The sequence below is a fragment of the Pelodiscus sinensis genome, chromosome 15 (assembly GCF_052426305.1).
Source record: "Pelodiscus sinensis isolate ZL-2025 chromosome 15, ASM5242630v1, whole genome shotgun sequence".
NCBI lineage: Eukaryota > Metazoa > Chordata > Testudines > Trionychidae > Pelodiscus > Pelodiscus sinensis.
The window spans coordinates 3,342,430-3,367,025 of record NC_143066.1 but is presented as its reverse complement, the minus strand read 5'-3'; the positions used below and the strand labels follow the sequence as shown (position 1 = coordinate 3,367,025).

Here is a 24,596-nt window from a genome sequence, read left to right as displayed (position 1 = left end):
CAGGGATCATGTGAGGATACCTGTCGTGTCCCCTCCCACTGGGGCCCTGGCACTGGCCGCCCTGGGCCGGATGGGCCTTGACCTGCCCCGTCTGGTGGCTCTTGTGTTCTCATCAGCCACGTCGTCGGGCCGGGTGCTCAGGGGCCCAGGTGGAGGGGAGTCGTCGGGCCGGGTGCTCGGGGAACCAGGGGGAGGGGAGGCATCGGGCCGGGTGCTCGGGGGCCCAGGGGGAGGGGAGTCGTCGGGCCGGGTGCTCGGGGGCCCAGGGGGAGGGGAGTCGTCGGGCCGGGTGCTCGGGGGCCCAGGCGGAGGGGAGGCGTCGGGCCGGGTGCTCGGGGGCCCAGGCGGAGGGGAGGCGTCGGGCCGGGTGCTCGGGGGCCCAGGCGGAGGGGAGGCGTCGGGCCGGGTGCTCGGGGGCCCAGGCGGAGGGGAGTCGTCGGGCCGGGTGCTCGGGGGCCCAGGCGGAGAGGAGGCGTCGGGCCGGGTGCTCGGGGGCCCAGGCGGAGGGGAGGCGTCGGGCCGGGTGCTCGGGGGCCCAGGGGGAGGGGAGTCGTCGGGCCGGGTGCTCGGGGGCCCAGGCGGAGGGGAGGCGTCGGGCCGGGTGCTCGGGGGCCCAGGCGGAAGGGAGGCGTCGGGCCGGGTGCTCGGGGGCCCAGGCGGAGGGGAGGCGTCGGGCCGGGTGCTCGGGGGCCCAGGCGGAGGGGAGGCGTCGGGCCGGGTGCTCGGGGGCCCAGGCGGAGGGGAGGCGTCGGGCCGGGTGCTCGGGGGCCCAGGCGGAAGGGAGGCGTCGGGCCGGGTGCTCGGGGTCCCAGGCGGAGGGGAGGCGTCGGGCCGGGTGCTCGGGGTCCCAGGCGGAGGGGAGGCGTCGGGCCGGGTGCTCGGGGGCCCAGGGGGAGGGGAGGCGTCGGGCCGGGTGCTCGGGGGCCCAGGCGGAGGGGAGGCGTCGGGCCGGGTGCTCGGGGGCCCAGGCGGAGGGGAGGCGTCGGGCCGGGTGCTCGGGGGCCCAGGCGGAGGGGAGGCGTCGGGCCGGGTGCTCGGGGGCCCAGGCGGAGGGGAGGCGTCGGGCCGGGTGCTCGGGGTCCCAGGCGGAAGGGAGGCGTCGGGCCGGGTGCTCGGGGTCCCAGGCGGAGGGGAGGCGTCGGGCCGGGTGCTCGGGGGCCCAGGGGGAGGGGAGTCGTCGGGCCGGGTGCTCGGGGGCCCAGGCGGAGGGGAGGCGTCGGGCCGGGTGCTCGGGGGCCCAGGCGGAGGGGAGGCGTCGGGCCGGGTGCTCGGGGGCCCAGGCGGAGGGGAGGCGTCGGGCCGGGTGCTCGGGGGCCCAGGCGGAGGGGAGGCGTCGGGCCGGGTGCTCGGGGGCCCAGGCGGAGGGGAGGCGTCGGGCCGGGTGCTCGGGGGCCCAGGCGGAAGGGAGGCGTCGGGCCGGGTGCTCGGGGTCCCAGGCGGAGGGGAGGCGTCGGGCCGGGTGCTCGGGGGCCCAGGCGGAAGGGAGGCGTCGGGCCGGGTGCTCGGGGGCCCAGGCGGAGGGGAGGCGTCGGGCCGGGTGCTCGGGGGCCCAGGCGGAGGGGAGGCGTCGGGCCGGGTGCTCGGGGGCCCAGGCGGAAGGGAGGCGTCGGGCCGGGTGCTCGGGGGCCCAGGCGGAGGGGAGGCGTCGGGCCGGGTGCTCGGGGGCCCAGGCGGAAGGGAGGCGTCGGGCCGGGTGCTCGGGGTCCCAGGCGGAGGGGAGGCGTCGGGCCGGGTGCTCGGGGGCCCAGGCGGAGGGGAGGCGTCGGGCCGGGTGCTCGGGGGCCCAGGCGGAGGGGAGGCGTCGGGCCGGGTGCTCGGGGGCCCAGGCGGAGGGGAGGCGTCGGGCCGGGTGCTCGGGGGCCCAGGCGGAGGGGAGGCGTCGGGCCGGGTGCTCGGGGGCCCAGGCGGAGGGGAGGCGTCGGGCCGGGTGCTCGGGGAGGCCGGTGTCCGCCCGGAAGAAGGACTTTCCAGCCAGGTGGCGTAGCCTTGCCTGTGCCCGTGGCAGTGGAATTGGTGAACGGCCGGGCGCGAGGAGCGTGCTTTGAGTTCCTGCAGGGTCTGCAGTGAGCGCCAGGGAGCTCACCCCCCGGCTCCTGCGGGCCCCGCCACTGAGCGAAGGTGTCCGCTGCTTTAGATCTCGCTCTGCCTTTTGCTGGAGCCGCACAATGACGGGTTGTTATGTAAAGCGCCAGTGAGAGGGAGCGAGCCAGGGAGGGAGAGATTCTTTAGTGCTGGGATCTGAGTCACATGGGCTTGTTTTATTTCCCCCTCTGCTAATCTCGTTTCTATAGAAACCAGAGTGGAAAAAGAAGTGGAGCCGAGCGGGAGAGCGAGGTGATGGGCGAGGGGGATGGAGGTGGCGAGTGAGGAGAAGGGCCGGGGTGGGGGGCGCTGGCCTGGCGGAGCGGGGCAGGGGCTGATGGACGGGACTGAGGGCGGCGGAGCGCCCGTGCGTGCACCTGCATGCGTGTGGCGGGCGGGGGGCTGGCTGGTTTGTTGCTGGCTTTGAAACATTTCCTGAACTCCACTGCTCCTCCCAAGAAGGGGACTCGGGAGCGACAGCGCGCGGGCAGGTGAGTCAGCGCGGGCAGGCGGCCGGTCCCGCTTTCGGGCATGCTTTCCGGAGCCGTGAGGGCCCCGCTCCCCGGGAGGCGGCGGCGGAGACGTGTCCTCCGAGCACCGGGCATGCCGCAGTGAGGGCTCTCGGGGACACCACTCTGAGACATCAGCACGTGTCACGCGGGGCGCCCGGGTAAGCGGGGCTTGCGCCGGACAGAGGGGGCTGTCTGGGGCCGTGTCCTCTCTGCAGCCGGGATGGGTAAGCCCTTGCGTCCCGCCAGGCTGCTGTGCTTGGGGGAGGCAGCTCTGGTTTGGGTTCCAGTTGCATCCACGTCAGCAGAGTCCCGGTGACTCTGGAACGTCCCTTGTGTAGCGAACAAGGTCTCTCCCGTGCGCCGTCGCCTGCCTCCGAGTCTTGCTCCTGCGTGCGGAGTCCCAAGCATGAGCCCAGCAGGGCGACCCCATAGGGGGCAGGATGGGGCCGGGGCACAGAATCCTGCCGCGCTCCGGCAGGAAGAGCCTAGGTTGCCCGTGAGGGTGGCACCAGCGCGTGCACTGCTCCCGAGGGCGTAGCCTGCCTGTAAGCACGTGTGGGACACTGTGCCGGCTCCAGCGGCTGCCTTCCCGCGCCCAGGGCCCGCCTCTAGCCAGGGCACAGCGCCTGGCTCCTCTGAGTGCCCGGTGCTGCCACTGTCGGGGGCATCCTGCAGAGAGGGGAGCTGGGCCTGGCCACGGGCAGCCATTGCAGCGAGCTGGGACGCTGCCCACGTGGGCTCCGTGTGTCCTGAACGCCGGACGGGCCGCTGGGCTGGGTGGAACCCCCCCAACCCCCGTCAGACCCGACCCCCGACTGGCTGTATTACCAGCCCCGCAGCAGGGCCTCGGTGGGACGCAGCAGGGGGGCTGGTGGCAGCGGAGCTGGTGAGGCGTGGCCAGGCTGGATGGGTGTGGGGCAGCCTGCGCTTCTCGCCTGCTGGTCGGGCTTTCACGGCTCACAGCTCCCCTCCGGCCCGCGGCCAGGGCAGTCGGGGCCAGCGAGCAGCCTGGGCCACTCCACTGCTGATGGAAACCCAGGGGAGCCGCTGGCGAGGAGTGGGGACCACTCAGTCTTTGGTTTCAACTCTGCTGTGCCTGCCCCACCAAGCCGCCAGCCCCGCCCACCGCTCCCCCACTCAGCTCTGCCCCCCCAGCCGCCAGCCCCACCCACCGCTCCTCCACTCAGCTCTGCCCCCCCAGCCGCCAGCCCCGCCCACCGCTCCCCCACTCAGCTCTGCCCCCCCAGCCGCCAGCCCCGCCCACCGCTCCCCCACTCAGCTCTGCCCCCCCAGCCGCCAGCCCCGCCCACCGCTCCCCCACTCAGCTCTGCCCCCCCAGCCGCCAGCCCCGCCCACCGCTCCCCCACTCAGCTCTGCCCCCCCAGCCGCCAGCCCCACCCACCGCTCCTCCACTCAGCTCTGCCCCCCCAGCCGCCAGCCCCGCCCACCGCTCCCCCACTCAGCTCTGCCCCCCCAGCCGCCAGCCCCGCCCACCGCTCCCCCACTCAGCTCTGCCCCCCCAGCCGCCAGCCCCGCCCACCGCTCCCCCACTCAGCTCTGCCCCCCCAGCCGCCAGCCCCGCCCACCGCTCCCCCACTCAGCTCTGCCCCCCCAGCCGCCAGCCCCGCCCACCGCTCCCCCACTCAGCTCTGCCCCCCCAGCCGCCAGCCCCGCCCACCGCTCCCCCACTCAGCTCTGCCCCCCCAGCCGCCAGCCCCGCCCACCGCTCCCCCACTCAGCTCTGCCCCCCCAGCCGCCAGCCCCGCCCACCGCTCCCCCACTCAGCTCTGCCCCCCCAGCCGCCAGCCCCGCCCACCGCTCCCCCACTCAGCTCTGCCCCCCCAGCCGCCAGCCCCGCCCACCGCTCCCCCACTCAGCTCTGCCCCCCCAGCCGCCAGCCCCGCCCACCGCTCCCCCACTCAGCTCTGCCCCCCCAGCCGCCAGCTCCGCCCACCGCTCCCCCACTCAGCTCTGCCCCCCCAGCCGCCAGCCCCGCCCACCGCTCCCCCACTCAGCTCTGCCCCCCCAGCCGCCAGCCCCGCCCACCGCTCCCCCACTCAGCTCTGCCCCCCCCAGCTGCCAGCCCCGCCCACAGCTCCCTCACTCAGCTCTGCCCCTGTCCCATGGCCGCCAGCCCCGCCCACCGCTCCCCCACTCAGCTCTGCCTGCTCCACTCAATTGCCGTCCCATTGCCCCCCAGCCTTACCTAGAAAGTTCCTAGCTGAGCTTTGCCTCCCCTGCTGCGCTGCCGTCCTGTGGCTGCCAGCCTCACCCAGGGTCTGTCTACACTAGCCCCCTAGTTCGAATTAGGGTGGTTAATGTAGTCATACGGAGTTGCAAATGGAGTAACGGTAGTTGGAATTAGAGAGCCTAATTCGAACTACCTAGTCCATGCCGCGTGTAGCCGCGGGCACGGAGTCCCAACTACCGGGGCTTTAAAAATGGCGGCGCCCGGCAAGATGCAAATGAAGCCTGGGAAATTCAAATCCCGGGCTTCATTTGCAACTTAGGTTGCCTACATTAACCACCCTAGCTCGAACTAGGGGGCTAGTGTAGACAGACCTCCAGAAAGTTCCCAACTGAGATCTACCTCCTGCCACTCAGCCGCTGGCCCATGGCCACCCAGACTAACCCGGAGCGTCCCCCACTCAGCTCTGCCCCCCCCAGCTGCCATCCCATGGCCACCAGCCCCACCCACAGCATCCCCAACTCAGCTCTGCCTGCCCCACTCAGCCACCGTCCCCTGGCCGCCCAGACTAACCCGGAGCGTCCCCCACTCAGCTCTGCCTGCCCCACTCAGCCACCGTCCCCTGGCCGCCCAGACTAACCCGGAGCGTCCCCCACTCAGCTCTGCCTGCCGTGCTCAGCCGCCGACCCATGGCCGCCCAGACTAACCCGGAGCGTCCCCCACTCAGCTCTGCCTGCCGTGCTCAGCCGCCGACCCATGGCCGCCAGCCCGTCACAGGTAGTAGGTATATCTGTCGCCCTCCCCTTAGGAGGGGGTTGCCTTTGTGCCTGGCTGGTGCATCGTGGTGGCAGCAGAGGAGCAGCTCAGGCCTAAGACATCGCACGCTGCCCGGGCATGCTCCTGCCTTGCCGGCTCCTTGGCGGGCGAGAGCGCCTGCTGCCCGGGAGCGTTTGCACGACCAGCCTGAGGCTTGGGAAGCGTCGTCACTGGGCAGCTTCCGTGCTGGCTCGGAGGGAGTGTCTCCGGGGTTCCCCTGGCTGGAGGAGGAGCAGGGAGCTGCTCGGGGCATGGTGCTGTCTCCTGGCTCCCTGCCCCCGTGGCCGGGAGCTGCAGGAAGAGCAGAGCAAACTGTCAGGAGATGCTGGGTTTGAGCCCGTGGCAGAGGCCACCGCAGCACCAGGGGCCAAGCGCTCACCTTGTGCAAGGCGCAGGCACAGAGGCTGGCGGGAGGCCACCTTTGCCACGTGTGCCCGGAGTTGCTCTTCCATCTGAGCGCCAGCACGAGGCCTTGGACACGGGTCCCTGGGTTTAGTTGGTTGCCCTATTGAAGCGCAGGCTCTTGGGAGGGGCGGGGCCAGGCGGTTATTAGCGGGGCTGAAAGGTTTTGTAGCCAGGCTGAACTGGTGTGATGGAAAGGCCGAGGCGGGGCAGTGAGCAGGTGTGATCTGGCTGGCAGAGAGCGAGTCCTGGAGGGGTGGTTGACTGTGCAGCACAGTCGCTGAGCGGCCTGTCCGCTGGCTAGGCGAGGGGTCTTCCCCGTGCAGTCCGCCTTCCGCCTGTTGGTTCCCTCTGAGTGCTCCGTTGGGTGCGCGGGGGCCAGGAGAAATGACCCCAACCCTGCGGAGCTGCAGAGCTGAAGGCAGGAGCTCTGGGAACGCTGAACCTCTCTGGCCCAGCTGCTGGGTGGCTCCTTAGACTTCCGCTGGCATTCGGTAGCAGCCACCGGGAAAGGTGCCAGCCAGCCAAGGAGGGGCGCTCCGCTCTGCAGCGTGTGGCTCGCGGACGTCCCCGTTCGCTGGGCTGGGATTCAGGTAGGCCCCATGGGGCTGCTGTGAACTCGCCAGGGCAGCATCCAGCACGACCACAGCAGCCTCAGCATGACCACAGGGCGCCATTGTCTCCTGCTGGTAGGTACGTTACCCTAGCGCCTGCCTCAGTTGTCCAGATAGCGCTTGGCGATGGCTCTGTCACAGCCTGGCAGCGGCTCTCCAGCTCCCTGGAGCTTTGCCGGGGGCTCAGGTCCACTCTGCAACAGGCCTAGGCCGGCCCTGTTCAGCCGCTGGCCCGGTGCTCGTGCGGCTCCTCCTAAGGCGCGCGCCCAGCCGCGTGCTGGGGACGTTGAGACTGGCCACGAGCGCCCGAGCTGCAGGATCTTCACACACAGCACCTGTGCTGAGGCATTTCCAGGCGCTGCAGTGGAGCTGGGCAGGTAGCGGAGCCTGTGCGTTGGGGAGCCAGGCATCCGGGTTTTGACCAGAACGCCTGCTGGAAGAGCCCCATGTGCCTTTGGCCGGCACTGCAACCAGGCTGCTGAAAGTCTGGTTGGTGGCATAGCGGGAGCCCAGGGCTAGGGACGCTCCATAACTGCCCTGGCTCCGCAGGGCTCCAGAGGCAGCCACCAAGTCCCTATGGCCCTAGCTGCTGGAGTGGCAAGGGACTCTGACACGCCACGCACTGGTCCGGCCCCTAGTGCCAGCCCTGCAGTTCCCATTGGCCAAGAACCGCAGCCAATGGGAGCTGTGGGGAGCAGCACCTACGGGTGCAAGGGCAGCGCATGGAGCCTCCCAATCCCTGGCTGCCCCCTGCCGAAGGGCCACAGGGACCTGGCGACTGTGTCCCGGGAGCCGTGGTAAACGCAACTGGGACCCTTCACCGAGAAACCCCTCCTGCACCCTAATCCCCTGCCCCACCTCAGAGCCCACACCCCCAGCTGGAGCCATCACCCCCAGCAACCTAACCCCCTGCCCCAGCCTGGAGCCCCCTCCTGCACCTCCCTGCCCCAATCTGGAGCCCTCTCCTGCACTCTGATCCCCCCCACTCTGTAACCCCCTGCCCCAGCTCAGAACCCCTTCCTGCACCCTGAGCCCCCCATCCCTAACCCCCTGCCCCAATCTGGAGCCCTCTCCTGCACCCTGATCCCTCCCCGTCCCAGCTCTGGAGCCCTCACCTGCACCCCCCATTTCTTCCCCAGCTGGAGCCTGCCCCCCCCAGTCAGAGCCCATATCGCCTGCCCCCACCCGGTGAAAATGAATGAGGTGGGGAAAGCGGGTAAGGGGGCGGGGACTTGGAGAAGGGGCGGAGCCTGGGGGCAGCAGGGCAGGGGTGTTGAGTCGTGTGATTGGGCAGTTGGTAATCCTGCGACCTCGCACCCGCAGCCGTTAGCACACGTGGGTCCCAAGGCCAGAAGGGGGCGCCGTGATCATCGGCCTTGTGGAGGGGGAGCAAGCCAGCCCGTGGGCCGGTGGGCGCGCTCGCCCCATGGCAGGACCCGCAAGGGCCCAGCCTTGGAACACACGGTGCAGAAGCTGGTCTGCGCGTGGCTTGCTGCCTGGGGCTGGCCTGTCGGGTGCTGGGGCCTGTCGGGTGCTGGGACCTGCCCGGCGTGGCAGGCACCGCTCGCGAAGCCAGCATTTGGGCTACGGAGCTGTGGGAGAGAGGCCCCCGCAGGCCTGCAGCCGCCCACCCAGAGCTGAGGCTTCGCTACCCTTGCCTGGCATAGGCCTGGGGATGGTTCTGCTGCTGGCATTGGCTGGCGACGCTGAGCTGGGAAGGGGGTGCAGTGGTGGCATAGGAAAGAGGGACTAGTGGGTAGGGCTCTGCACTGGATCGAAAGAGACTGCGATTCTCGTCCTGGCTGCCTCAGGCACGGACTTTCTGTGCAACCATCGGCAAGTGATTCAATGGATTCCTCCACTTGTAACCCCCTGCCAGGACATGGATTCCCCCGGATTGAGCCTACTAACTTGTGTCTCGCTAATGTGGATCTTCCTGGACTTCAGGAGATGGAAAAGTGACTGTTTCCCTTGGCAGTTAGTTCCAGTGGTTAATCAGCTCCCTGCTAATCGCTTGAGCGTCTTTCCCGTTATGTGCCCCGCTTTCACTTCCAGCCGCTTGTGTCTGCCCTGGGCCGCAGGGCCCCGTCTGCAGGGCGGGCGTGCGGGCCAGCTTCTGACGTTCTGGGGCCCTGAGCTGGGTCCAGTGTGAGAGGCCCCACGCCAGAAAATATGGTTTCATTATTTTCACAGAAAGGATATTGACAAACTGAACACGGAAGGTTTATGTTCTCACAGGAAAACGAGAGAGGCTAGCTAGTTGTTTTTACACTGCAGATAAGGAAAATTACCCTCCTTTCATATGGTGAAATGAAAAAACCGTTTCATTTGGTAAAGAAAAATCATGTCAAACCAAGCCGATAGCTTTCTTTGCTAGGATAACGAACCTTCTGGCTAAGGGAGATGCGGTGGACGTGGTACCCAAGTCGTTAGTAAGGCACGTGATACGGTCTCACACAACATTCTGATCAATCAATTAGGCAAATACAACCTAGAAGGGGCTACTCTAAGGTGGGTGCAGAACTGGCTGGAGAACCGTTCTCAGAGAGGCGTTATTAACGGTTCACAGTCATACCAGAAGGGCAGAACACGTGGGGTTCCGCTTACTAAGTTTGCAGATGATCCCAAGCTGGGAGGGGTTGCGAGTGCTTTGGAGGAGAGGGTCAGAATTCAAAAGATCTGGACACACCGGAGAAATGGTCTGAGGCAAACAGGATGAAGTTTAATAAGGACAAATGCAAAGTGCTCCACTTAGGAAGGAACAATCAGTATCACACATACAGAATGGGAAGCGACTGTCTAGGAAGGAGTCCGGCAGAAAGGGATCTAGGGGTCACAATCGACCACAAGCTGAATATGAGTCAACAGTGTGATGCTGTTGCTAAAAAAGCAACATGATTCTGGGCTGCTTAACAGGTGTGTTGTGAGCAAGACACGAGGAGTCCTCCTTCCGCTCTACTCTGTGCTGGTTAGGCCTCAGCTGGAGCATTGTGTCCAGTTCTGGGCACCACATCTCAAGAAAGATGAGCAGAAATTGGAGAGGGTCCAGAGAAGAGCAACAAGAATGATGCAAGGTCTAGAGAACAGGAGCTAGGAGGGAAGGCTGAAGGAACTGGGCTTGTTTAGTTAGGAAAGGGGAAGACTGAGCGGGGACATGAGAGCAGTTTTCAAGTAGCTAAATGGGTGTCACAGGGAGGAGGGGGAAATTGTTCTCCGTGGCCTCTGATGGCAGGACAAGAAGCAAGGGGCTAAAACTGCAGCATGGGAGGTTTGGTTTGGACAAGAGGAAAAACTTCTTGTCAGAGTGACTAAACACTGGAATAAATTGCCTAGGGGGGTTGTGGAACCTCCATCCCTGGAGATAGTTAAGAGCATGTTGGACAGACATCTATCATGGATGATGTAGACGGTGCTTGGTCCTGCTGTGAGGGCAGGGGACTGGACTTCGTCTCTGGAGGTCCTTTCCAGTTCTAGTGTTCTGTGATTGATTTTGCCACGGAAATACAAAGTTTATCCAGACTATATATCAAATATATTTATAAACATTTGTTCTGATTTAGTTTTTGCTATGAAACAATGATTTGTTGGGATTTGTCTGTTACCATTCTAGACAAACACAGGGAAGGTCCCCCAGCGTTTTCTTCAATGTTGAGAAAAAACGTTATTTTTTACAAGACAAACTGTCGTCCCTGTCATCAAAGCAATGCAATGTAAAGAATGACCCCAGAAGGCCTGATGTCTCTTTCGCAGTGGTGAGATTTACAGAGACGTCTTCCCCTTCCAAAAAGCCATGCCCAGCCTGTCCCAAGCAACAGCAATTTGTAAGCTGAAAAATAACTCACTAGCTAGTGTGGATGCAGTGAAGATGTCTGTTTCACATCTGTCTGGGGAGAAGGCTGGTGATCCAGCGTCTGTTCCGTGCTTGTACTGCAGGAGAGGGGCAGCGAGCTCACAACTCTGAGCAAGCTTTCGGGGTTCTTGGGTTGGTTTAAGTCCGTGGCGAAGTGCATTAACTGACAACAAACAGACGCGCGCTGGTGCAGGTGGCATTGCATAGGTTAGAAAAGCATGGGGGCGGGGTATCTTGTATTGGCTCAACGTGTGCCGGGGAGGAGCGGAGCTTTGCAGACACCCAGCGCTCCGGCTCAGGGCCAGGAAGGGCCGCAGAGCGCCAGAGCAAAACGCAAGGTGCTGCGCTGCCGGCAGGACCTGTCCCAGCCCTGAGGCGGAGCTCTGTGGGGCCCAAGCAGAGTGGTCCCCACCCACCCCGCCTCTCCACTACCCAGGGCCCAATAGGGCTACAGCTGCACCGCTCACACACGGACAGGCTGGAGTTCATGCGGACAGCTGCCAGTCAGCTGTGTCACATGGCCAGGGACTCCGTCCATAGTGGATGACACCTTTGCACCCAGACTGAGCGCCTGCCCGGCTTTCTCCGCTGTATTGTCCGCGCAGCGCGGAGAGGGAACTGCGGAGAGCGAGAGGCGTGCGGGACGTCGCACACCATCGCCGTGGGGGGGGCGTTACGGTTCTGGGGGAAGCCGGTGGCCTGGCACGTTGGGTGCTGGCCGGGGAGTCAAGCGCCATGTTCTGCCGTCAGCTCAGGTGTCTCTGCACCCCGAGTAGCCTTTCCGTGCCGGGCTGTGCCGCAGCGCTGGTCAGCGGGGGGCTCTCGCCGAGCGGCGGGCACTGCTCTCCGCCCATACTGCTCGTGGCCCCAGTGCACGGAGGGGGTGAATGACAGGCAGCCTGTGGCAGTACAGGCAGCCTGGCTCTCTTCCGGCTCGTGGCCGTCAGTGGCTGCCAGTAATAAAGGTTCTCGCAGCGGATTGTCCCCTGAGCTCCACCTCCCCAGACCCTCCCCCTGCTGTCCGGCCTCGGGCGTGCCGGGGCAGCCCCATGGCAGGCCCACGCCGAGCTAGTCTGCCGCTCCCGTCCTCTGCACGGCAAATCCCCACGCCTGAGTCAGCAGCAGAGGCTGGGGGCGCGCTTGGGGAGAGCCCGGGACAGAAACCGCGCAGAGAGGAAAACAGCGGCCGGAGCTCAGACTGGCAGTGGCCACCAGCACCTTGGGGGGACCTGTGGGAGCTGAGATTCACCGAGTGATGCAGGGTCAGCCCCCCTGGCTTTCTGCTTCCCCTGCCTAGGCAACTTTAGCAAGCAGGGCCAAAGATCCCGGCAGCTGTACTGGGATTGAGGGGACACAGTCCCGGGGGCTGTAGCAGGCGAGGGGATGCAGGGTGTCTTGTTGCCGGGGAGTCCCGGGGGCTGTAGCAGGCGAGGGGATGCAGGGTGTCTCGTTGCCGGGGAGTCCCGGGGGCTGTAGCAGGCGAGGGGATGCAGGGTGTCTCGTTGCCGGGAGATCCCGAGGGCTGTAACAGGCGAGAGGATGCAGGGTGTCTCGTTGCCGGGGAGTCCCGGGGGCTGTAGCAGGCGAGGGGATGCAGGGTGTCTCGTTGCCGGGAGATCCCGAGGGCTGTAACAGGTGAGAGGATGCAGGGTGTCTCGTTGCCGGGAGATCTCGGGGGCTGTAACAGGCGAGGGGATGCAGGGTGTCTCGTTGCCGGGAGATCCCGAGGGCTGAAACAGGCGAGGGGATGCAGGGTGTCTCGTTGCCGGGAGATCCTGGGGGCTGTAACAGGCGAGGGGATGCAGGGTGTCTCGTTGCCGGGAGATCCCGGGAGCTGTAACAGGCGAGGGGATGCAGGGTGTCTCGTTGCCGGGGAGTCCCGGGGCTGTAGCAGGTGAGGGGATGCAGGGTGTCTCGTTGCCGGGGGATCCCGGGGGCTGTAGCAGGCGAGGGGATGCAGGGTGTCTCGTTGCTGGGGAGTCCCGGGGGCTGTAGCAGGCGAGGGGATGCAGGGTGTCTCGTTGCCGGGAGATCCCGGGAGCTGTAACAGGCGAGGAGATGCAGGGTGTCTCGTTGCCGGGGAGTCCCGGGGCTGTAGCAGGTGAGGGGATGCAGGGTGTCTCGTTGCCGGGGGATCCCGGGGGCTGTAGCAGGCGAGGGGATGCAGGGTGTCTCGTTGCTGGGGAGTCCCGGGGGCTGTAGCAGGCGAGGGGATGCAGGGTGTCTCGTTGCCGGGGGATCCGGGGGCTGTAGCAGGCGAGGGGATGCAGGGTGTCTTGTTGCCGGGGGATCTCGGGTGCTGTAACAGGTGAGGGGATGCAGGGTGTCTCGTGGCCGGGGGATCCCGGGGGCTGTAACAGGTGAGGGGATGCAGGGTGTCTCGTTGCCGGGGGATCCCGGGGGCTGTAGCAGGCGAGGGGATGCAGGGTGTCTCGTGGCCGGGGGATCCGGGGGCTGTAGCAGGCGAGGGGATGCAGGGTGTCTCGTGGCCGGGGGATCCCGGGGGCTGTAACAGGTGAGGGGATGCAGGGTGTCTCGTGGCCGGGGGATCTCGGGTGCTGTAACAGGTGAGGGGATGCAGGGTGTCTCGTGGCCGGGGGATCCCGGGGGCTGTAACAGGTGAGGGGATGCAGGGTGTCTCGTTGCCGGGGGATCCCGGGGGCTGTAGCAGGCGAGGGGATGCAGGGTGTCTCGTGGCCGGGGGATCCGGGGGCTGTAGCAGGCGAGGGGATGCAGGGTGTCTTGTTGCCGGGGGATCTCGGGTGCTGTAACAGGCGAGGGGATGCAGGGTGTCTCGTTGCCGGGGGATCCCGGGGGCTGTAATTTGGCTGGGGAACCACAGGGGTGTTGCTGGGGGCTGTGCTGTAGTTGAAGGGCCACAGGTACATTTTGGGGATGGATCCTCGGAGGTGCTGTTCTCTAAAATTGCTGGTGGCTGGAGCCCTGTGGCACAGGGACCTGGTCAATGTTCACAGCCCCACCCCTGAGTTCTGTTGTTTCCTCACCGGCCCCGTGGGAGAGCGGGCGGCGCACGGGCCCCGTGGGAGAGCGTGAGGCAGGCTGGCCCCGCGGGAGAGCGTGAGGCGGGTTGGCCCCGCGGGAGAGCGTGAGGCAGGCTGGCCCCGCGGGAGAGCGTGAGGCAGGCTGGCCCCGCGGGAGAGCGTGAGGCAGGTTGGCCCCACAGGCGAGCATGAGGCGGGCTGGCCCCGTGGGAGAGCAGGCGGTGCACGGGCCCCACGGGAGAGCGTGAGGCGGGCTGGCCCCACGGGAGAGCGTGAGGCGGGCTGGCCCCACGGGAGAGCGGGCGGTGCACGGGCCCCACGGGAGAGCGGGCGGTGCACAGGCCCCGCAGGAGAGCGTGAGGCGGGCTGGCCCCGCGGGAGAGCAGGCGGTGCACGGGCCCCATAGGCGAGCGTGAGGTGGGCTGGCCCCGCGGGAGAGCGGGCGGTGCACGGGCCCTGCGGGAGAGCGTGAGGCAGGCTGGCCCCGTGGGAGAGCAGGCGGTGCACGGGCCCCGTAGGCGAGCGTGAGGCGGGCTGGCCCTGCGGGAGAGCGGGCGGTGCACGGGCCCTGCGGGAGAGCGTGAGGCAGGCTGGCCCTGCGGGAGAGCGGGCGGTGCACGGGCCCTGCGGGAGAGCGTGAGGCAGGCTGGCCCCGTGGGAGAGCAGGCGGTGCACGGGCCCTGCGGGAGAGCGTGAGGCGGGCTGGCCCTGCGGGAGAGCAGGCGGTGCACGGGCCCCATAGGCGAGCGTGAGGTGGGCTGGCCCCGCGGGAGAGCGGGCGGTGCACGGGCCCTGCGGGAGAGCGTGAGGCAGGCTGGCCCCGTGGGAGAGCAGGCGGTGCACGGGCCCTGCGGGAGAGCGTGAGGCGGGCTGGCCCCGCGGGAGAGCAGGCGGTGCACGGGCCCCATAGGCGAGCGTGAGGTGGGCTGGCCCCGCGGGAGAGCGGGCGGTGCACGGGCCCTGCGGGAGAGCGTGAGGCGGGCTGGCCCTGCGGGAGAGCAGGCGGTGCACGGGCCCCATAGGCGAGCGTGAGGTGGGCTGGCCCCGCGGGAGAGCGGGCGGTGCACGGGCCCTGCGGGAGAGCGTGAGGCAGGCTGGCCCCGTGGGAGAGCAGGCGGTGCACGGGCCCTGCGGGAGAGCGTGAGGCGGGCTGGCCCCGCGGGAGAGCAGGCGGTGCACGGGCCCCATAGGCGAGCGTGAGGTGGGCTGGCCCCGCGGGAGAGCGGGCGGTGCACGGGCCCTGCGGGAGAGCGTGAGGCAGGCTGGCCCTGCGGGAGAGCAGGCGGTGCACGGGCCCCGTAGGCGAGCGTGAGGTGGGCTGGCCCCGCGGGAGAGCAGGCGGTGCACGGGCCCTGCGGGAGAGCGTGAGGCAGGCTGGCCCCGTGGGAGAGCAGGCGGTGCACGGGCCCCGTAGGCGAGCGTGAGGCGGGCTGGCCCTGCGGGAGAGCGGGCGGTGCACGGGCCCTGCGGGAGAGCGTGAGGCAGGCTGGCCCCGTGGGAGAGCAGGCGGTGCACGGGCCCTGCGGGAGAGCGTGAGGCGGGCTGGCCCCGCGGGAGAGCGGGCGGTGCACGGGCCCTGCGGGAGAGCGTGAGGCAGGCTGGCCCCGTGGGAGAGCGGGCGGTGCACGGGCCCTGCGGGAGAGCGTGAGGCGGGCTGGCCCTGCGGGAGAGCGGGCGGTGCACGGGCCCTGCGGGAGAGCGTGAGGCGGGCTGGCCCCGTGGGAGAGCGGGCGGTGCACGGGCCCTGCGGGAGAGCGGGCGGTGCACGGGCCCTGCGGGAGAGCGTGAGGCGGGCTGGCCCCGTGGGAGAGCGGGCGGTGCACGGGCCCCGTGGGCGAGCGTGAGGCGGGCTGGCCCCGCGGGACAGGAGGCGGTGCACGGGCCCTGCGGGAGAGCGGGCGGTGCACGGGCCCTGCGGGAGAGCGTGAGGCGGGCTGGCCCCGCGGGACAGGAGGCGGTGCACGGGCCCCGTGGGCAAGCGTGAGGCGGGCTGGCCCTGTGGGAGGTCGGGCTGGCGGGCCTGTGTGCCAGCCCCAGGCTGGGCACGCTGGGCCTTCTCGCGGTGGTGGTCTGGCTGCGGGGCGCCTTGCCCGCCCGCCCGTCCACCCACCCTTGCTGAGCCCCCGGCTGGCACGGACCGTGCTGCCGAGCAGTGGGACGGGCTCCGCCCCAGGGCCCCCGGACCACAGTCCCTCCCTGCGGGGGCGGCAGCGGCGGGCGCGCTGGCTCTCGTGCCGCCCGCCGAGCGGATTCGCCGTGGCAAGGAGGGTGTCTCAGCGGCTGGGCGGTGGGAGTCTCTCGCCCCCCCGGCTCCTGCTGCCCAGCCGAGCCAGGCACAGTGTGCGGCAGAGGGTCCGGGGCACGGTCCCTGCCCCTGCGCGTCCGGGCTGGCGGCGAGCTCTGGCTCTGTGTCAGGGAGGACCCCGGCTTGCCACTGGCGCCCGCAGGGCTGGGCAGAGCCAAGCGAGAGAATTTGTGCGGCTCCCCCTGCCCCGCGCCCTGGCCCGAGGTGCTGCGGGGCGCTGACCCCTCTCCTTTCCCCCCAGGTCGGAGGGCGGCCTCTCCAGGTTTGCCCACCGCTTGTCGGTGAAGCAGAAGCAGGAGAAGAGGAGGAAAGCTGGGCATGCCTCGGCCGAGCAGCCCGCCTCCCGGCCCCGGTCTCTGAGCATCGACTGGTAAGAGCTGCAGGCCGGGCACTTTGGGGTGGGCTGAGACCCCCGCAGCCGCTGCACAGAAAGGGGGTGGGGCTGCCCCTTCGCACCCCAGCGCGCTGGCCACACAGCTCTGGGCGCCCCTCGCAGGAGCTGCTCTGCGGGGTCTCAGGGGCACCCGCAGGTGAGACGGGCCCCTCCCCGACCCACACACCCTGCCTAGCCTGAGGCAAAAGGGACCTGCCCCCCCCAGGCTCTCCCCAGCCCGTCAGGCAGAGACTCCCCCCAACAGGCCCCTGTGGTGTGTGGGGCAGAGAGACGCCCCCCAACAGGCCCCTGTGGTATGTGGGGCAGAGAGACGCCCCCCCAACAGGCCCCTGTGGTGTGTGGGGCAGAGAGACTGCCCCCCAACAGGCCCCTGTGGTGTGTGGGGCAGAGAGACTCCCCCCCAACAGGCCCCTGTGGTGTGTGGGGCAGAGAGACTCCCCCCCAACAGGCCCCTGTGGTGTGTGGGGCAGAGAGACTGCCCCCCAACAGGCCCCTGTGGTGTGTGGGGCAGAGAGACTCCCCCCCACAGGCCCCTGTGGTGTGTGGGGCAGAGAACTCAGCGGCTGCCGGGAGGGGCCGCAGGGGCCCACAGGAGGGCAGGTCCCTGCCCCGCGGGGCGAGCCGCCTGCAGAGGTTAGCGGGTCGAGTCGGCGCTGGGCTCCTGCCGGGCCGTGGCTCTCCTAGGGAGCAGGGGGCAGGCAGAGGAGGGTGCCGGCCGCCGCTTCAGCACAAGGTTTGGTTCGGAGAGCGCTTGGCTGGGAGCGAGCAGCCACGCTCCCTGCCCGGCGTCGGCGCCTCCAGGGCCCAGGTGCCGCCGTGGAGCCCTCGGGCCGGGGCTAGGGAGCAGGGGGCCGGCGTTGGACGCCTGCCGTGGCGAGCGCTGGAGGGGCAGAGCAGGAAGCAGAAGCCACGTGGGGCTCTGTGCCCACGGCTTCCACCCCTTCATTCCACAGGTGGCTCCCTGCTCCAGCTGTCTAGGGATCAGCGCCCCTGGCACCTGGTCAGCCAGCCTCCCACCGAGGTATAGAAACGGGAGCAGGCTGCAGTGTTAGGGGCAGGTTGCCTGTTGGTTAGAGCATGGTGCAGGGTGTCAGGAGGCTTGGGACCTGCTCCTAGCTCTGCTGTGGGCTCGCACTAGGTAAGTGACTTCGCTTCACGGGGTCTCGTTCCCCCTCCGCAAGAGGGGGGTTGGGAGTCTTGGTCTACGCTGTGGCAGTACAAAGGGGTGCCCCGAGCCTCGCGTGCAGGGCTCCCGCTTTATTCTGAGACTGCGGCCCCCTGGGAGGTGGCAAGGCTTTGTCCCCGGCTCGTGTGTCCTGGCGAGTTGTCTGGGGCAGCGCATCGCACCGTCCTCTGCGCATTGCGGAAGGGCTTGGGCCCAAGGGGACTGTGCCTCGACTGTTCCCCAGGCCATTGGAACGGGAAACAAACCCTTAGCAAGTCTGTTTTGCCCCTGCTGGGGCTGGAGATCTGTGGGCCACGTACTGCCAGCTGCAACGCCCCCGGGAAGGAGCGGGCCCACCCTTCCAACAGGCGGCCTCACTGCTGTAACAAAATCCACCGAGTTTCAAACAACCGGACTGAAGCCCCTTTGCTGTGCAAGCGCTCAGCTGCCGCTCCCCTCGCTCTCCGGCCCAGGCCCTTCTGCCACCTGGCATAGACCAAAGGAGGCCAGGCCTGGATTTCAAATACACCCCGAAGCCCCGGTCAGCCCCTCTCTGGCTCTCATAGCGAAGGGAAGAGGCCAGGCCCAATGCCCGCCGCCCCTTTGCGGCCTGTTCACCGCCCGCGTCTGAGCATGGTTCCATTGGAGCGCTGGAGGGTCATTCCGGGGGTGCGAAGTGCCTTGTGGCGCGAGAACCGGACGATTACCTTTCCCAGGGGCTTGTGAGGCAGCCGGGGGCTCGACTCACCCCTGGTAGAACTTGCCAAGCGCAGCCCCTTGGAGAGCACGGGGAGGCCAAAACGAGAATGTCTCTGGTGTCCCCGCCTGTGGGGTTCTGGTGTCTGGACAATCCTCCTCCGTTCCTCCTTGCAACACCCGCGGCTCCCACCGTCCGCCCTGTCCACCCCCAACGTGCTCCCAGAGAGATGGGCACAGTCTGACTCCCAGCACTGCCCAGGCAAGGGGCAGAGGTGGTCAGCGAGAGCTGCGGGAATCAGGCTGTGCTACGGTAGGAGGGCACCGACTCCATTCGTGAAGGGGTCGCTAATGGCTTCCCAACACACCCATCTTGGGCATCACATCTGGGCCCCTTTGTGCTCTTCTCCCAGGCCTCTACACTGAGGCTGTGTCTAGACTACACAGTTCTTCTGGAAAACGATACGCAAATTGCAAACTGCAACGTGCGCATCATTTTCCGCTTCTTCTTTCAGAAAAGGCTTTTCCGACATTTGGCTTTTCCGTCTACACTGGGCCAAATGTCGGGGAAAACCCCTTTTTCAGAACATCCCTTCTTCCTCGTAAAACGAGGTTTACAGGGATGCCGAAAAATGCATCTGCTCTTCCGAAAAAAATTCGGAAGAGCGGACCTGTTCCTTGAATGTGACAGAGTTTTTTCCGGGATGCCTCCGATATCCGAGAAAAACTCTGTAGTCAAGAGTTTGCCTTCCCAAAACACCCGTCTTCGGCATCACAGCTGGGCACTTTGCTTCTTCCCCTTCCTTTGCAAGGCCCAGGCTTCTATCAAGCAGTGTGAATAACGGGGCTTCACCGGGGTGGGGGAAAGAAATGTTTTGGGGCAACTCCAAAATGAAAATATTTGGAAAAGCCAAACATCAGAAAATTGTTCTGGAGTGAACAAAACTGCTTGTGTCAATTTTGCCCATTTTTAAATGGTTTTTAATCAAAGTAAAGGAAGTTTTTAAAAAAAAAGCAATTTTGAACCAAAAATGTACAATATTTCATTTAGAAAAACGTTGAAAGAAAATTGAGATTTTTTTTTCAAAATGCTAGGGTGCTTTTGGGTTTCGACTGAATCAAAACTGGCAAGAATCTATGAACCATTCCAGTATTGATGAAGCTGGGGTTTTGCTGAAAAAATATTTTGGGTAAAAAAATTCACCAAGCTGTAGTATTCAGTAGTCAAGTGTGAAAAGAAAGACAGCCCAACATTCAGACTTCATTCCTGCCGGAACGTATTCTGACCTTTCTAGCCAAGGAACAGCCCTCAAAGTCCTGGGCATTGCCCTATGCATAAGCTGGGAAGGGAGAGATTTTTATTGATAAATGTCAGCAAATATCAATTTCCCCACAAACATGTCTATCGCTAATTGAAACACACAGAGCCCAAGTAAAGGAAATGCTGCTTGAGGACGGCCAGAGTTTGATTTAAGGACATTTGCTCTATATGGTTTGACTCGATGCCGACAGTTTATGGTTTAATGGTTATAAAGCCTTTTCCTTTTTTGAATCTCAACATCTACTGTCAGTAAATAATTGTCTGACCCACCTTCCTGGTCTTTCTCTCAACCATGAAGAATTAAATCAATAAAAATAGAAGAAAATAATTAAACCCTGTAATTTGGTCTAATTGTAAAAATATCAATTGCAAACAATAGAAAAATGCTTAATACGAACATCGATATTATCCGTCGAAATTGTAACAAAACCCTGGAATTATGCCAAGCCAGTGTAACTGTAAAGCGCCCCACGTCTCGGGGAGCAGTCTGTCGAACCAGTGCTATGACCGAGCCCCTAACCGTGGCAATGGATGTGTAGGGCATCGGCTGGACCTTCCCCTAACCCGTCCGCTGCTGCTCTGGTTCAGTAAGACACCCGGGAGCTGCAGCCAGCAGATTATTCCGGTACAAGAATCTAATTTACTTTCAAACCCGTGCAGATATTTAGGGCTCCTCTCCATCCATCCAGTGCAGAACCTGCTCGAGCCTGGAAAATCACAGCCCAGAGACAATGCTTCCCCGCGCGAGCCGAGTGCGAGTGCAGAAAAGACTTTCTAATCGGAGCAGGGACGTGACAGCACTTTGGTCGCCCAGTGTAGACAGAGCCAAAGCTGGGCCGTGGATTCCTATTTGTCAGCTCTTTTGCCAGCCAAATATTTCCAGCCCCCGGAGCTGCGCTGGCTTTGTGTGCAGAAGAGCATTGCTGCCGCCCAAGTCCTGCTGACACCAGCACGCGTGGTGGGACAAACGTTTCTCTTTTGTGGGGGCTCATTGGAATACTTCTGATTGACAGGAGGTTTGTCATTCGGTTGCCATAGTGATTGTCAGCTCTTTGCAGGCTGGGCAGAAACACTGCCCCATCTCCAGTGACGTGGTCTTTTGTGACTTTTACCCTGCACTACACACGCTGTGCGGGGAGATGTGTGTCTCAGATTGGGGGTTCTGATCCAAAGAGAGTTGTGAGGCTATTGTATGGGGCCATGGTGTTGCCACCCTTACTTCTGGGCTGCGTTCAGAGCTGGCTGGCCAGAGACAAGGCACTGTCCCACCAGCAGCAGCGCAGATCCCATGCCAGCCTTATTTCTGGGCTGCTGATGGCAGTGGCTCCGCCTTAGAGCTGGGCTCCGGGCCGGCCGTGTGCAGCACCCAGCTCTATAAAGATCGATGTTGCCGGCAGCAGCCCTGCAACCCCCCTGCAGTGACCTTGCGACTCCGCCCACAGCTTGGTTTTCGGTTAGGCCCCTTCAATGACAAAGCCCTGACACTTTAAATGAAGCTGCTGGCATCATGAAATTGACGATTTTACAAATCTACGCGCATGAGAGTGATCGAAAGGCCTGTGAACGTGGTCTGGCCCTATGCAGATCCAGCGCATTGTTACTGCTCACAGCTCTCTGTCCGAGGGGGCCGTCTTGTCCTCCTCGTTCTCTGTAGCTGGAAAATGAGGCGCTGTGAGGCTGCAGTTTTCAATCTGGAGACTCACTGATTTGAAGAGCCCGCTTAGGGCCTGCTTTTCAGAGTTACTGAAGACCCACAATAGGAGCCACGGTTCTGTAGCTCCTCTGAAAATCGGGCCCCAAATGTCACAAACTGAGCACCCAGAAGAGTGGGCACCGAGGGCTGAGCTGTCGGAGGAAGGTCTCTTTCTAACAGGCAGTGGTTTCAACAGGGGCCAGGCGCCCATCTGCTTTGGAAAATGCCCCTCGGCACCTAAACACACCCGTCCCGTGGAGATCAGCCCCCGAGATCGCACAGGCAGGCACTGTCTGAGGAGGGGCTAGGATCCAGCTGCCTTGCCGTCCCTGCCCCGTGCCCGGGAGATGCGGAACAGCGATATTGCGAGCTGGTCTCCGGGCACAGTGTGCGCTTTATGTGGGCAGCACGGATTTGTGTACTCTCAAAAGCAAGCCAAACGAGTTTTTTGCTCCTGCATTTAGCTGTAATGACACGACGCCTGCTCTGTTCCACTTGCTGAGACACGTGGGGAAGGGGGAAGTGGAGTGTTGAGAAAACACTTCTTTCATTCATCTGCTATTTACTAAAATAAGTGCTTCGTTATTAGACTTTTGTAGGCTTTTTTTCCCCACAAAGTCCCTTCTGTTCGGGACCTATGAATATGCCATCCTGCCTCAGAGCGCCGGTTCCAAGAGAGGGAAAGCTGATTTCTGCCTGCCCGTAATGCCCGTTTGAGTCCAGTGAGCAAACAACACATAGGAGGGACGCTCTCTTTGTTACAGATCCAGCACCTTCTACTCCAGCAAGGACTGAGAAAGTAAACATTCCTCCGCTGACATGTGCACTGAGTCCTCCAGCAAAGCCAGAGGGGACAGATCTGCCATCGCTGATGTTTCTAAGGCTACGTCTAGAGCAGCGCGTCTCTGCAATACCGGAGGTATACTGGGAAAGCACTGCTGCGCCCAAGGAACGCAGAAATGTTCGGAAACACGGACGCACTCTTTTGCCATCCCTGGAAACCTCGTTCTACGAGGCAGAAGGGCTGAGTCGAAAGAGCCGGTTGTTCTGAAATTTGGCACGGTGTAGACACCACATTTCAGAAAAGCCTCTTTCGACAGCAAAGCGGGAAAAGATGCAAATTGCCGCGTGTAGTTTATCTTCTTCCGACTTACTGTCGCAGTCTAGATGTAGCCTCAGATTGAAAACCTAGCAGAGCCCTGCTGCAAACAGCGCTCTTCTCCCGGCCACAGATCGTCTGAACCCCTTCATTGTAGAGCCTCTGGCCCCGATTCGTCGTCTCACCGTGCTCCAGGCTTGCATCTTTCAGTTCCGCTTGTCTTGGCTCGCTTTCAGCGACTCACTCTCTTCTGTTCCATTATTTCTTGTCTCGTTCTTGAACCCGGCTTCTCTCCCCTCCGCCTGCCCTTCCCTGCCCCGTTACCGCGGGTCGCTTCTCTCCTGCTCGGGTTCCCATCCCTTTATGTTCCTCCCTCTTCTCCCCACTGCTTCCTCTTGTTTTTCGCATTAGGCGGCCTCAGTGTAATGGACCCTGAGAATAGCTCATTCCAGGTGATTTCAGGACAAATACTGTACAGGCCTCGTTTTCCATTTCTCTCTGCTCTGCCTCCTGGCAGCCCCCTGCAGGCAGTTGGAGGGCCCCCGTTGAGAGGGTGTTGTCTAGGGGTTAGAAGCGCAGGGGAGTTGGGGTCAGGTCCTGGCTGTGCATGCAAGTCACTGACCCTCGACCCCCGTTTGTGGATGAGGGCAGTAAAGAAGCCTGGATGCTGATGCTTGTCAGGGCTGGATTGTGCCTGCCTGGGAGCAAAGGCCAGAAGGTTCCCCCCTCGTGCCCTGCACAGGGGCTGGGCAGGCCTGCTGCCTGGGCATCCCCCTGCGCAGAGCTAGCGCCAGCCAGAGCACTCAGCTGTGGCAAGGGTGGCCGGCCCTGCAGGTGGCAGAGTGGGCAGGGCTCGCGCAGAGCCGCGTGCTAATGGCCGGTTTGCCCGGCGCGCCCGGGGCAGCGTGTCCGGCCCCGCGCTGTAGGTTTGGTTCGGAGGCAGAAAGGGTTTTGTGACCGTCCCCGTGCAGCGATGCCGGGGGTTGCGCAGCGGCAGGTGGAAGGGCCCCCTCGCCGCTTGGGCCGAGGCACGAGCACCCGCAGGGAAGCGCGTGTTCTCTCTGTGCTAGAGCGTAGTGCGGAGCAGCGCCCCGCCCAGCACCCCGCCCTCGGCCGCTGCAGAGGGCTGACCGCACGGCGAGCTGGAGGCTGATTTATGTGGCCGTTTCCGAAATAACAACATTGAAAATGGCTCCTGCAAATAGCGAATGAGCTGCCGAGATTTATTTTCATTGTGATTCATGTGAATAACCTCCGGGCCAATGGGCTACTTACTGGCCCTTCGCCAGCCAGCTCGGCTAGCGCTAGACCGGAAAGGAGCCGGGTCGCTACGGCCCTGCCCTTCGCAGCCCAGGGTAGCGGAGGCCTGGCTGCACACAGAGCACAGCTGTGGGCCAGTTCCCTGCTCTTCCCAGTGCAGCGCGTTGGGTTCAGGGCGTTCCTCCTGACTTCCACGAGGTTCCGTGAGACGAGACTTAGGCCTGTTTCATTCTGAAGCTCCCAAGAAGACTTAACCAAGGAGAGGGGAAAACAGCTGGGGGGTCTGGCTGGGCTTGGGGCGTGCGCAGGAGCTTTGGTTAGACAGGATTTTTCAGAGAAGGCAAAGAGCTGAGACACCCACAGCCCATTGCAGGAACGGGGTAGCCAGCCCCGTGGGTGGCTTTGCAAGTCTCGGCCCCTCTCCCTCAACCCCACAAGCCTTCCCAGGGCTGCCGGCCATGCTGGGCGGGGCAGGCCCTCCGGGAACGGGACAGGCACGAGCCATGCTGGGCGGGGTAGACCCTCCAGGAACAGGGCGGGCACTGACCATGCTGGGCGGGGCAGGCCCTGGGGAACGGGGCGGGCGCGGCCAGGCTGGGCGGGGCAGGCTCTGGGGAACGGGGCGGGCGCGGCCAGGCTGGGTGGGGCGGGACAGGCCCTGGGGAACGGGGCGGGCGCGGCCAGGCTGGGTGGGGCGGGGCAGGCCCTGGGGAACGGGGCGGGCGCGGCCAGGCTGGGTGGGGCGGGACAGGCCCTGGGGAACGGGGCGGGCGCGGCCAGGCTGGGTGGGGCGGGGCAGGCCCTGGGGAACGGGGCGGGCGCGGCCAGGCTGGGCGGGGCAGGCTCTGGGGAACGGGGCGGGCGCGGCCAGGCTGGGTGGGGCGGGACAGGCGCTGCGGGAACGGGGCGGGCGCAGCCAGGCTGGGTGGGGCAGGGCAGGCGCTGCGGGAACCGGGCGGGCGCGGCCAGGCTGGGTGGGACAGGCCCTGCGGGAACGGGGCGGGCACGGCCAGGCTGGGTGGGGCAGGCCCTGCGGGAACCGGGCGGGCACGGCCAGGCTGGGCGGGGCAGGCCCTGCGGGAACCGGGCGGGCGCGGCCAGGCTGGGTGGGGCAGGCCCTGCGGGAACGGGGTGGGCGCGGCCAGGCTGGGCGGGGCAGGCCCTGGGGAACGGGGTGGGCGCGGCCAGGCTGGGTGG

The 24,596-nt window shown here is 65.2% G+C and overlaps 1 protein-coding gene across 7 annotated transcripts in view; it reads left to right on the top strand.

The window, feature by feature from the left end:
• The window catches only part of LOC102446898 (ankyrin repeat and fibronectin type-III domain-containing protein 1-like), a 368,753-nt gene that overhangs the window by 298,646 nt on the left and 45,511 nt on the right, over positions 1 to 24,596 (top strand). For 6 of the 7 annotated variants that reach the window (XM_089782195.1, XM_089782196.1, XM_089782194.1 and 3 more), the window contains one exon: positions 16,013 to 16,141. In XM_089782195.1, coding sequence (XP_089638321.1) covers positions 16,013 to 16,141 — 129 coding nt within the window. Of the gene's footprint in view, positions 1 to 2,378; positions 2,574 to 16,012; positions 16,142 to 24,596 lie in introns of those variants that run through there. The other variant, XM_089782199.1, reaches the window with a different exon arrangement.